At 40.2% G+C, this 13839-nt stretch overlaps 1 protein-coding gene across 3 annotated transcripts in view; it reads left to right on the top strand.

Moving 5' to 3' along the window:
* Nucleotides 1-1004: 1004 nt before the first annotated feature.
* Nucleotides 1005-13839, top strand: part of LOC105464214 (unc-5 netrin receptor C) — a 387289-nt gene continuing 374454 nt past the window's right edge. For all 3 annotated transcript variants that reach the window (XM_011711873.3, XM_011711874.3, XM_071093291.1), the window contains exon 1: nucleotides 1005-1259. In XM_011711873.3, coding sequence (XP_011710175.1) covers nucleotides 1136-1259 — 124 coding nt within the window. In that variant the 5' untranslated portion in view covers nucleotides 1005-1135. The remainder of the gene's footprint in view (nucleotides 1260-13839) is intronic.

The following is a 13839-nucleotide window of genomic DNA, read 5'->3' on the forward strand; positions in this document are numbered from 1 at the left end:
GCTTTTAGTTTCTGTTCCACTGCAAAGGGGTCACACGCGCTCAGAACATAAAGCAGTCTGACAGGCGCTGACAACCCCAGGACAGCAACGGGCTGGAGCACTGCAAAAGCTTCATGCCTTCTTCCCCAACCAAGAAGGACTTCAGTTCGAGCCCGCACCGGCTTGGTCAAACCCAACACCCGAAGTCTTATAGCGAGTCCAGTCCCAGGGAGTACGGCTCAAGCTTTGCCGGCGCGGCGAAGAAGGTGGCAGGCGGCAGGCTGAGCTCCACTGGACACAGCCAAGTGGCCCAGGGCGCGCCCGCTGCACTCCTGGCGTCCGGGTCTGGCGCACCGCGGAAGGCAGGCGCGCGGCCACTCTCCACAGCCGCTTCTTGCTTCTTCCTCTGGTCTCTCTCGCCTCGGCTTCAGCGGGCAAACCCACAGCTGATCTCCACCTTCCGCCCTGGGCGCTGATCTCTCTCCAATCCTTGCTTACATAAGGCGGGCGGGCGTGCTCCCGCCCCCGGTTACCCCCCAGCGGAGTTGTGCTGCGCCCTCTACGCCTCCTTGCCGAGCGCCTTCGCGCACCCGTGCGCCCTACTCTAGGATGTGACCCTCCTTGGCCACCCAGCAGCGACAACCGGGACATCTCTCCGCCGGCGTGAGAACACTGAGATTGGAGACCAGAGCGCCTGACGGTGCCCAAGCTTCCTCCCTCCCTCCTCCTCCCACTCCCCACTTCAACCCCCACCCCCACCCCCGGTGTCTGTGTGTGTTCCTCACAGGCGAGGGGACCCGTAGAGCAGTCCAGACTCGGCGTGCGGCGGAGCTGCGGCTGCTCCTGCTGCTGGGGGGAGCGGCGGAGGTGGCTGCCTTGCGCCTCCCTGGACTTCCCAAGTGGGGGCAGAGCAGTCGCTCGCGGGAGACGTCAGTTAGAAGGCATTGGAAAAGAGGGACCTTCAAACTCCTCCTCGGCGTCTCCTCTCCTCCCCCTTTTGGCCCCTGCCCTTGGAGAAAGTGGAGTGTGGCGCTCGGTTGTCGTTATTTCTTCGGACTGCTTCGCGGTGCACGGATTCAGCTTCTGCCCAGTGGGGCTTTCCTCTGTTTGCGCGTCTCTCTGTTCCCCCCCCTCCCCCGGCACACCTCTGTCTACGATGAGGAAAGGTCTACGGGCGACAGCGGCCCGCTGCGGACTGGGACTGGGATACTTGCTGCAAATGCTCGTACTACCTGCCCTGGCCCTGCTCAGCGCCAGCGGCACTGGCTCCGCCGCCCAAGGTAAGGGGGTCCGCCAGGCTCCGCGGCCACCTCCCTTCGCTTCTTCCTTCCCTGCTTCCTCTCCTCCTCCCCAGTTCTCCTGACTTCCTCAATTTGCCTCGTTGCTCTCAACTGGAAACCACTCTAAATTCCACTTTCCCAACTAGTCAAGAATCTTTATTTATTATTATTATTATTATTATTAATGTTTAATCTATCTTCCGAGATGGGCACGAATGGACCGGGGACGAACGGGGTGTGGACACGCATCCGATCCGTCTCCATACGTGTGGGAGCCTGGGGTGTCTTGTGCACTTTCAGCACCGCACATGCACGTTGTTGCATATTGTACACACAGAGGTTTGGAGAGACTCTCGGTGCGGGTCGCTCTGTGATATACCGTAGATGCACCCCGAAGCGCATGATGCACAGAGGCTCCTCGCGCTGTGCCAAGGCTGGGGTAGCAGGATCTTCACTGAGTCTCTGAGCACACTAGACCCCGAAGGGCGCTCAGCTAAGGAAATGTGTCCATTACTGTCAAGGACTCAAAAGCATCCGTCCCCCTCGCCTGCTGCTTCAGGTGCTGTGGAAATACACAGCCCACCCGAATCCGCGTACCCGGCTGGAGGCAGGCCCGGGGTGTGCATGCCTCTGCACTCATACATACCCCAATTCATGTCTGCCTCCCACCAGGGGACGTAGAAATGAAAATCCCAGAGCTCTGGGGGAACCGGCTGGTTGTTCAAACCGGATCCGAAACTCCCCGGGGTGGCCGACCAGTTTATAACTCTGACATTTTAATTTAACGCCTGTGAGCTTTAACATAAGTGACCGGAGCCCTGGGCGAAGCCGGGTTGGGAAGTGTGTGGCCGGGAGTTGGCGATGGGTAAGGGAGGAGGGGAGGCTCAGGAGCTGATCGCCCGGCTCCCTTCTTGTTCCCCTAGTTTGAAGTGTTAGCAGCAGCTCCCAGCCTTCCAAGCCAGGGAAGCTGACTGGAATGGAGCGGAGAAGAAAGAGCCAAGGCTGACCCCTCTGCGGTCTCTTTCGGGTCACCTGGACCCCAAAACTTCTGGCCAAGCCCAACTCCTTCCTGGGTCTCTCAGCCCAGTTCAGTGGTGATAGCCGGCTCAGGCGAGGCGGCTCAGGCGAGGCAGCTCAGCTTTTCCTGGAAAAGGAGAGGATGAAGGAAGCTTATGCAGCATTCAGAGGCAATTCAGGGATTCTCCCCTCACTCTCGGTTACTATTATTTCCAAATTTGGAGAGTAAAGGGAGGCTCTACGGTAGCCCCAACTCCCCAGGTGATGTTCAGACACCCTAGGGGTTCCGGAGAGCATTCCCTCTGATCTTAGAGAGGCGCTGGGGATGGGGGTGGGGTTGTTGGAAGTGGAGGAGAGCGCCTAGCATAGGAGTGTGGTCTGGGTGGGGAGGTAAGTGATTAGCAAGGCTTTGTGAATTAGCGATAGCTTCTTCGGGAGTAAATTTTCCTGCTGCCCTGCTAAGTGGCCCTGCTCATAAATCCTTCCTTCCCTTCTCGCCAGATGCCTCCCATCCCCGAGGTTCTGCTCTTGTTTTCTTATGCACACTTCCAGAGTTCATCTGTCTGTCCATTTAAAAAGGAATCTCCACCAAGAATCATAGCTTGTAGATTTCCTAACATTGATAACAAGTTCTCAGGGCGCTAGCCAGGGATACTTAGAGGGGGGTGTTTGGAAGCTTAAGTGAACAACCTGATGAATAGTCGTGGAATCAACCGCATGACTCCCTGTGGAATTCGCCTGCTGTTATTGGGCGCACAAAGGACTGAGCCATGGGGGTGGGTGGTGGGAGAGGGGGACGGGACACGGTGAGAGAACTGTTTGGGAAAAGGACAAGTTAAAGTCCCCAAAGATGTCAAACAAGAGATAGGATTCCTGCTGAGAGCTTACAATAACCAAATTAAAAAGACTGGGTAGAAAAAGGATCAATAAAGATAATCAAACAGGAGATTGTAAATGGATTAATATTGAAAGAAGAAGGGAGAAGAGATTAAAAAGAAAAAATGCTTAGGATAGACTGTTTTCCTCTTGCACTTTTTATAGAGTAGGCAAGTTAAAGATTAGAGACCGAGTCTCGTCTTAAGTGGAAAAGGAAACGTACTCTGTTGGGTGTGTGCATTTCACTGCAGTTCTTGTCCATTTCGTTTATTTAGTTCCTTCAGTGCTTGATTAGCAAAATTTTTGTTTGAATCTTATGGTCTGTAAAATGCACTATTCTACCACTTTTATCTTTGTTATCCTCCATGTTCCAGGGATACCAGTTCTTCCTGTGTTGTCTGTTAGTTATCAAAGGAAGGATAAAGCACCAAACTCCACTATCAGCTACTATCATCATCACTGCAGTACATTACCCCAGCCTGTTTATCTTGAGCCACTATTAACACTTTCCTCTCAGAATCACACATTTTATAAATGGTCTGATGGTCAGACCTCCTTTCCCTTCTTCTTCCTCTTCTTTCTCCTTTCCTTGGACTAGAACACTAGCCCATGCCCTCAAGGTATGATTTCCTTGTGGTGATGACTTAAAGATCCGAATGAACTATTTCTTATGAATGAAAGTCCAAGTGCGATTAACATGGGAAAGTTAATTTAAGCACTTTACAATGTGGACAAGGTTTTCATTCTGTTGTTGAAGTACTGCAGAAATTAGAAGTATGTATATATCTTCAGATATGATCAAGGAAACAACAGATATTTAAGATAAAACATAGAATAGGCATTATTTGTGAATGTACTGAGTTTTGTAACTGCGGGTCATTTTAAATAGGTCCTTGGGAAATTCTCTAGGCTGTAGGCAACAACTTTCTCCTTTCTGGCTATGCCCTAATTGTTTCATTCAGGATTGCTGGGAACTCCTAGCTCCAGGGAATTTGCAGTGTTTCTGACTTCCAAGAATGAAAGATTTTACTAGTAAAAGGCAGCGTGTGTGTGTGTGTGTGTGTGTGTGTGTGTGTGTGTGTGTGTGTGTGTGTGTGATCAGTGTGCTTCTGAATTAGGACCCTCCTAGTTTATAAATGCATTTTATCTGGGCTACACAGCATTGGTATGCTGCTTATCTAGCACCAACTAGTGTTTGAGTGTTAACACCACCAAACTCAGGACAAAAAATTACTGAAGTCTCTAATCAGATTGGGATAATTCCCTATTATCTTAACTGATAGTTTAAAAAAATATATATGTCTTCCTACAAAAGAGTAAAAATTCCTTTATGCATGTTTGCATATTGGTGTGGTATAAACAGACAGTCAACAATGAAGACAACTAAAGTTCATTACAATTCTGTCGTATACGTTTCCGTTGTAGGAGTACAGAAAATTTATGAATTCACATTAGGAATATACAATAAGGAAAAGTAGGCTAGTTTACTTCTGTTTAGAAAAATACTTTTGTGTATTCTAGCTTAGAGAATGCTTAAAACTTCAAAGAATAAACTTTCCAAACACTTGCAAAGAATTAGGAATCATTAGATTATAACTGACATTTATTGACTCCCTGTATTCTGGATACTGAGGGTAGAGTTAATTAAGACAGGGTCCTCAAATGCCTCCTATTGTAGTTTGGGAGCTGGTTGTCCTAGTCAGAATTCGTACAGGTCTATTTTAAGCAACCCCCCTAAGGACATGAACAGGGCATGAGCTCTACTAAGCAAACCCTCTTAGCTTATTTAGAATTATTGTTGAGACTTAAATATAACTGTTCTCTAATGTATGCTAGGTTCTCCAATTAGTGCAAACAGCAAGTGTGCTCTATTAGGCCTTAACTGCGTTTAGCACTTTTCTGATTTAGGTCATGGCTTTGCAGGAGCAGCAGAGGGAGTCACTCTCAGAAGAAACATTAAAATTACCGGCTGCAACCACTTCAGGAAGATAATGGGGAAAATTGTGGGGTTTGAGATTGAGCCAGTGCTATTGCCTTGCAGTTTTAGCCTACATATTTTTTTTAGTTTGACTTTTGTATTTGTGGCAGTTAAAAACAAACCTGTTCACATTTCCTCACAAATTAGAAACAATGTTTTCTTTGGATAAAGCATAGTATTAGAAGTAAAGTTCTTAAACAATTATTGTGCACTCATATTGCATCCCAGACTGAATGCTGTTTGTTGGAAACGGAATGTAGCGAGGCAGTTTCAGCCCTACAGGAAGACAGAAGTAGAATCATGGAATTATAATTCACTTTCTTAAGTATAAAAGCGGACACAGGTATAGTACTTTCTGGATTCAAACATCTGAAGACAGTAAACATAGGTCAAGCTAGGATTCTAATGTGAGTGGTGGTGGGGGGTTCTAAAATTTCTACACAGAAGAACTTGGGAGCAGTGATTTGGCTGGAAGTTGTATGTTCTTGAAGCTCAGTTTGCGTTGCAACAGCATTTTACTTAGATTTAATGCAAGTTTCATCTGGCTCTGGGGAAGCACGAGCTAAGAGCTGTTAGTGGTATATGCCCATTCTGTCAGTTAACACAGTGCTTACCAATGCTTCATAATACTGCTTCCAGCACCTCCAGTTGTGTGACTATGAGCAAGATATTTAACGTTTCCGTGCCTTAGTTTCCTCACATGTAAAAATGAGGATAATATATACTACAGGTTACAATTAGAGCAGCGTTTAGCTCATAGAATATTAGTATTATTCCTTGACTTCCAATTCTACAAACCATTGGCAAAGAAATCTAGATGTAAAAGAAACTAAACGTCAATAATTTTGAACTCAGAGTCATGATAGCTGCTGATACTGCTTCCCCAAAAGCAAGAAATGGAGCTGTCTGAGGAGATGCTCCAAAGTAGATCATTGTAAACTCCTGAACAGAGCACAGTTCTCTGAACAGCCTGTGGGAATCTCATTCCCTTCCACAGCCTCTTTTCTTCCCTTTTGTTCTCTCTGGGAAAATTAACCTCCTATTAGTTCTAAAAATGCCATGTTAAGTCACTGCCAGTTAAGTCCTTGCAAGAAGCTCGTCCTTGACTTTCCGTTTTCCCAAGGAATATTGCAAGATAACTTTTCATAAATCCATGAGCACTATTACAGAAAAAAGGTACACCCCAGGGTTTCTGATAAGGGTTTGGGGAAAATCAGACCTTTATGTGAATGTGGACAGTTTTTCTTTAAAAGAAAATGGACACAAGTGTATACTCTAAATAACATAATTGGTTTTGTGTTAAAACAAAATAAACAAAAAATAGGTCAACATGAAGGCAAAGCAAATTCACCAGAACCTTCATTTATTCAAACTATATTTGCAACAGGAAGTTTGGTTATCCTAATTTAAAACAGCATAGATACTCTCGATGACATATATTTTGGTGAAATATTTGCATTTAATTCTTACTGTTTAATGGTTATTGCTATTCTTTGCATGTTTGGAGCAAATGTTTTCTGTCAAACTTTTGAGATAAAATAAGAGATTTGTAGGGCATTTTATATTACTTACAGTTTAGATTTTTCGCCTACAAAATTGTCATTCTGCTTCTATTATTAGTTCTGGTTCTGCACTCTTTCTTTTTTAACCTGACTTCTTAAACATATGTATGGATGCTTCTTTGGTTTCATTTCTTACTTGGATTTGTTATTGCTTATGTATTTGTGGAGGAGGGCTACATGAATATGAGACCTTTGGTATTATTTCAGTATCTCTTAGCTCAAGGATGTTTTACTCACAGAAATTTGGTGCTGTTTTAGATGCTACTTTGAAGCAGAGTAAGTTTGCTTTGAGCGATATTCAAACATTAGTGTTTCCGTTTTTTCTAGTTTTTAAAAAAGAAACTCAGTAATGGGATAATTTATAGTTTCTCTTATTTTAAATATTTGTTATTTTCAAACTTATGGAGATTTTAATAAAAACATTTTATAGTAATACTTTTATGAGCTAACATGATCAGAAATAGAAAACTTTTTTTTTTTTTTTTTTTTATCCTATCTACCTCTATGGAACCACCAGAAGAATTTCTGCCTTTTCATGAAAACCCAAAACATATATCATGCTGCAGATATTTGGACTCTTTAGGAGCAATATGTTTGAAAATATTGAGCTGAAATTTCAGAATTAAAAAGTTTTGTGTTGAAGTTGTACTGTGGTTTTTCGTTTTGAGCATTGCTGCTCCCCCAAAAGTTGCTCACTTAGGAATATATAATGAGGTTTTAAAATACACAGAAGAATGTTTCCAGATTTTATAAGTACTTAAAACATACCTCCCCTTCTAGATGGAGTATATAGTGTTAAAGTTGCCATGACATTAATTAAGCTGAAGTTATAATTTAGAAAGTGAGCTATAGCTTTGAAAGTGCCAAATATGCAGGTATTTGTCCTTAGGTCAGTATAGTTTTTATAGCAATGAGCAGTGATTCAAAAGTGCTTTGTGTGGCAAAAGTGAAGTGTAACATCTGAAAACTCCCATGTTAGGGGAATACCCTCTTTTAGTTAAATAACTAAACACATCTCATTGCCAACGTGGCAGTGGAATGTGAGAGTGAGGGGAGCCAGGTGAAACTTCATTATACAGATATGCCTGTTAGAGTTCTTATTTTAAATACCAGTGCTCACAATAATCATATTAACAGATGATATTGATTACTCAGATTTAACACCAGAGTTACCAGTCTTACTTATTTTAAAATGTTGTGAGGATAAGGGGTTTTACCTTCATTAATCATGTTGTCATGTGGATCCTGTGGCTAGTTTCATTTCTCAGCAATTATGAGAGCTATAAAAATGCCTCATGTAGATGACCATGGATTATACCCCCTCCTAACTGAGGATGTGAAGCAACAGAAACTCCCTGAGCACACTTAACAAGTTCATTGATGCATGCTAACATTTCTCAGTTTTAGTCAATCTCTTAATTGATTACTTAATCACAGACTCCCTGAACTCTATTCTTATTTATTGTTTTCTCTCTCTTTTTTTCTGTTCGGAAGAACCACCTTATATGTGGATATTTCTTTGCAATAAAAAGAGAGTAGTGCTTGTTTATTAAAATGCATCTACAGTACAGTCAGAAGGGATATATCCATAAATAGAAATATATCCATAAATAGAAAGGCAGGTTTTCTCAAAATTTAAAAAACTTAGAGTATATAATAATATAAAAATGTAGTATAGAAGCACAGCATTTGTGGATAAAAGTGATCATTTTAAATTAATTCATAATATACATTCTCTTAGATAATAGAAGTTTAGTGCAATGTAATAGGGTACGTGATATAAAAGTATCTACTTATAATAACAAGCAAAAGAAATTCATGTACAGCAGTCCTCCCTTAAATGCAGGAGATATTTTCCAAGAGACTCAATGGATGCCTGAAAGTACAGATAGTACGGAACTCCCATCCACACTGCTTTTTTTCATTTGATAACCAAGATAACTACTAAGTGACTACCAGACAGGAAGCCTATACAGCATGGGTACATTGGATAAAGGAGTGATTCATGTCTGAGAGATTTTTGTCACGCTACTCAGAGCTCCATGCACTTTAAAACTTATGAATTGTTTATTTCTGAAATTTTCCATGTAACATTTTTGGACCACAGTTGACCTCAGGTAATTGAAACTGCAGAAAGTGAACCGCAGAGAAGCAGGGGGACTACTTTATAGAACTAAAGGTAAAAGGAGCAATTTGGGACTCTTCTATTCTCTATGAATTTGCGTATTTGTTACTTGTATTCAAATTCAATATTTTAAATAATTCTAATATCTTTTTGGAACTTCATATGGCCTTAAAAACCCTTTGAAGAACTAGATCAAAGATTATATTTTAGCCAATGGTATTCCGTAACTTTTATAGAAACTAAAAATGATAGTCAGTGACAAGAGCACTGTTATTATACATGATTTTCGGAGATCTGTGTTATTACTAATCAAAATCAAACAAGTAACCAAATTAGTACCACAACAAAATCTTTATGATTGGAAATACAAAGTAAATAATGGTAATTTCACTTTGAGCTGTATGTCTATGTGAAATACTTTGACATTAGAATTTCGCTTTTGATTAAGGGAAAATGATACATTTTATCTCACTGAATAAAGTGTTTGGCAAATATACACATTGTAGCCACCCAGTGGAAGTGCTCAAGTTTAGCAAGCAGCAATCTTGAAGTCATTCTAAATGAAACATTGATTATGGTGCCTGTCATTTTATTTAGCAACTTTCCTTTTTCCTTCTGGATCTCCTCTATAAGATGATGAAAGAATAAAGTTTAAAAATGTGTTAGGGATCAAATTCAAGGATTGGAGGCTCAGACATTTCCCGCTCTGCCTCCCACAGCCATCACCCACAGAGCATGCAGGGTGGTGGAAAACAGAAGCCCATTTCAGTAACTGCTCTCAGAAGCTGAGGAAAAACAGACATGTTCAAATGATTTATTTGTGCTATCTGGAATAGAGACCCTAGATCAGTATTTCATCATAATATTATTCAACAGGCCCTCTGACTTGAAATTTTTATCTAAATAGAGTCTTGATTTGCACATATTTCAATTAACATAGCAAAAGAATTTGGGAAGTATTTAAAAGGTATAAACTTGTAAGAAGTTTGAATTGTATTGGGACTATTTGGGCAGGAAGTGCTTGTCTGAGAAATCTAGACTTAAATCAATGGTATACCAGTATCCTCCAGGGGTTTTATAAAATGCTACTTCCTAAGCTACTCTGTTAAGTATTGTTGTCATTTTTATTTGTGTTTATATTTATACACACATATATAAATCTGTATAGAATTAAAATGACCACAGTGAAAAATGTTATAGTTTACTTACTATAATATGGTTTTTTTAAAAAAAAAAAAGTAGAAGGATGGCTAGGAAAAGTTTTGGCAGTAAGTATGTTTTCCCAGTAGCAAGGGAGAGCAGATAATCTTATTGGATTTATTAGAAATGATGATCACATGAAAGATACACGTCATTTTTTATTGAATTAAATAACTATGGAAATATTTCCTAGGAGGGTGTTTCCAGGCCGACTCTTAATGAAATGAAGAATGACAAGGAGAAGGCAAACATAGTTCCCTAATTCCCTGTGAGCATATATGTGCTTACACAAATTGTGAGTGTGTGTGTGTCTGTAGCTTTTTATGTTTTAGGAGCAGGAGTTGATTTTCAAACAGACTTGGCAATATTCTCAAAAAACCAATGGAGCCTATCAAACAAATGAAAAAACTTTTTAACTTGTAAAACAAATTCATAAAGGTAGTCAAGGACTAAGAACTCAGATTTAATCACTGATTTCTAAATGAAGAATTATATCTTACTTTTCTTAGAACGGTTGCCTTGCTCTTGGCAAATTGCACAGTCATTTCCCCAGTTTCCAAAGAGATGTTTCTGCCTCATTAGTGCAGTGGCTTATCTGATGGAAACAAGTTCTCTCCTGTCATCCAAGTGACAGAGACTAGGGGATCTCCACTTTCACTGACTTGTTTCAAAGCCGTGGAGGAGAACTGCTGTTGTTTTCCTACACGGTGGACTATAATTTGTTGACCAAAGGAGACTGTCGACTTTTATGCCTGCAGTGCACGCAGGGGTAAAATCCTCTCTTCACATTTATGAACCCCTCTCTGGGTGCTCTCTGGAAGAGACAGCATGTCCCTGGTAAGCACCCTACGTGAGGTGACCTCTCGTGTGGGCTGATTGAAGAAGAGGTCAGTTGTGCTGTTCTTCTCTGACCAGAATTCAGTGATGGTTTGTTTCAACCTCTTAATCAAATGAAGTTATGTTTGATTTTCTTGGATACCCTCAGATGCCGTATTGGTGGCTTTATTTCCAGGTTTATCCATTACATCTATTTAAAGCTTTATTTAAATGGATGAAGATAAAGTTAATTGGGAGGAGGGAAGGTTGTTGCTACTAAAGAAAGAATAAACATAATTTTATTCAGTATATAGTGATAATATGCTTCCCTACTTATATTCACTACTGTATTAAATGCAGGCTAATTATATGAATATTTATATAATACATCAACATATAAACATATATTGATTATTATTGTCATGCATTCCCACATCACTTGTCATTTTTGAACTAGGATTTTTAAAGTGTGTAAATAAATTCTAGGATTAAGCAAACTGTTTTGAATGTTTTCTTTCATACATATACCATTCATCGGTGACGTGGGGTTTTCATAGTGAAATATGTAGTATACTGCTAAGAATGGCAAAACAAATAATAATGCATCACACAGTTTTCAGATTACAAGTCTAAATACTAATGAGGGAGGTTGCCTGTTTAATGCTGAATGAAAGGTTAAAAAGAGGGTCTTAAAGATAACAGCGGACTCCAGAGTTCTTGAGTTTGTTTTGCATTCAGTGACAGTCACTAAATTAGGGAAAGGAATGTTCAAACAACACACTTGAGGAAAAGTGATTTTTATAGAAAGGAGCCATTTCTGCTAATAGCCAGTAACTGCACATAACCCCGCTGACATTAAAAGTCCATTAGCTAAGCCCAGTTTAAATAGCAGCTGATGCAGTGTCAGCTAAATGTACATTGGAATTTTTCATATAATGCAGTAATAGCAGTTCTATAATTTTTTTCCCCTAAAACTACGTACATTAAGTAAAACAAATGTCATCTGATAGTGGTGGCAGGGCTGCTAATAAACAGGCAGAGATTTGTGATGAAGCAAAAGTAACAGTCTATATAACAAGAAGATAATAAATAGTAGTGATTGTTTTTAAAGGGAGCCTTTGAGAAAAATCATATGGAGAAGCTTAAGCTGACATTCAGAAAGAGTTGTTTCCATAGAAGCACATATTAACATGAGCTACTTTGAGAAATTCACTTAAAGTGAAGTGATTTTTTTTTTTTTTTTTTTTTACTCTTAGCTGAGTGTCTAGTTTTTCAGTGCAGTTTGAAACTATACGACACTCCCCCCACCCCAAACTGTTATGTGTCTAAATGGGAGAGAAGGTAAGGAAATTAGAAGAGAGAGCAAGTAAAAACAGAGGAATGTGTCCTGATATTTTTAAGGTGATTACTATGATAATCCTTTTGAAAGTAGTATGATGCATTATTGCTGTCTGAAATGAAATTGAAGGTTGAAATGCCCACATTATTTTCCCCAAGAGAGTTTCTTATATGTACATTTTTCCGTCTTTTGAATATTTTCCAATCTTCATTTTAAACATCTGAAAGACAAGAAGTTTCACCGCAAATTTACACTAGTATCCAAAGATCATTAGTAAGTCACCTTAACATATTCTCTAGGACAGTGTTCTGCAACTATGAAGCCATTGTGGAGACAAACGGGATTGCTCAGTAATCTAATGTGTGTTGAGAACAGGGCAGTAATTAATCAGTGGCTGTCATGCTTAGACCACTATAAAGTATTACGAGAACCTCCATGCCGACCTTCCCCTCCCCTATTATCAGACCATTAGTGAAGCTCTGTACAAGTAACAACGGTGGAGCCCTGCTTAAGCATATGACCCCTATAGCTTGTGCATAAGCTTTGTGAGCATTTTCACAATGGTCACTTGAATTCTCATTATACTTTCTAGTAGTCAGAATTATTTATTCAATATTCTAACCAGAGGCATCACATCTTTTATTTATTTAGATTTTAAAATTAAGTCCATATTTCCTTATATATATATTTTTAAAAAACTCTCACAGAACCCATCATTTGTTGGAAAAAGAGAAAGCAAAGAAAGGAAAAGGAAAAGCTTACTCTTTACTGTAGCGGGATGGCAGAGATCTCCCCCTATATTAATAGATTTTCATACATGCATTTCTTAATAAAATCAAGAGGTACTCTTTGGTGTTGTTAACTGTTTTAATTCAGTTCAGGCCACTGTAAAAGCTTATTTTGAGTGAATTGGGAGCTTACATGGTCAGGGTTTGAGCAATTAAATTACTAACCAAAATCCCATTTACTAACATATTGCATGAGGGACTTGATGAATAATCTCATCTTTAGTATATAACTCAAACATTAATAACAGATGGAATATGCCTCAGTTCAAGCCATGGGCTTTGATTTTTAATTCTAAACCCATTTTATTTTTTTCAGACTCAAATATCTATTAAAAGTGACTATTTTCCATATGTTTTTCCTTTTGTATTGCATAAAACTTAATTCTATTGCAAGATGAATAAAGAATGTCATTGTATTTGGCCACATAATAAATTTACACACATCTATGAACTAGTATTATGAAACTGAATTATGTTGAAAATAACAAGATGATGCCAGACTGATTGAAATAGGACAATTATTACATTAGACTTTGGAATAGTTTTTAGAAAAAAATTACCCTGTTAATGTACTGTTACTTTCATGGATAACTTTAGAAGTGTGTTCTTTTCTTTCTGTATGAATGACATTTTAAAAAATATATGGAGTGGCCGGGCGCAGTGGCTCATGCCTGTAATCCCAGCACTTTGGGAGGCCAAGACCAGTGGATCACCTGAGGTCAGGAGTTCAAGAGCAGCCTAGCCAACATGGTGAAACCCCGTCTCTACTAAAAATACAAAAATTAGCTGGTCATGGTGGCATGCGCCTGTAGTCCCAGCTACTTGGGAAGCTGAGGCACGAGAATCGCTTGAATGGGAGACAAAGGTTGCAGTGAACCA

The sequence above is a fragment of the Macaca nemestrina genome, chromosome 3 (genome assembly GCF_043159975.1).
Source record: "Macaca nemestrina isolate mMacNem1 chromosome 3, mMacNem.hap1, whole genome shotgun sequence".
In the NCBI taxonomy this organism is placed as follows: Eukaryota; Metazoa; Chordata; class Mammalia; order Primates; family Cercopithecidae; genus Macaca; species Macaca nemestrina.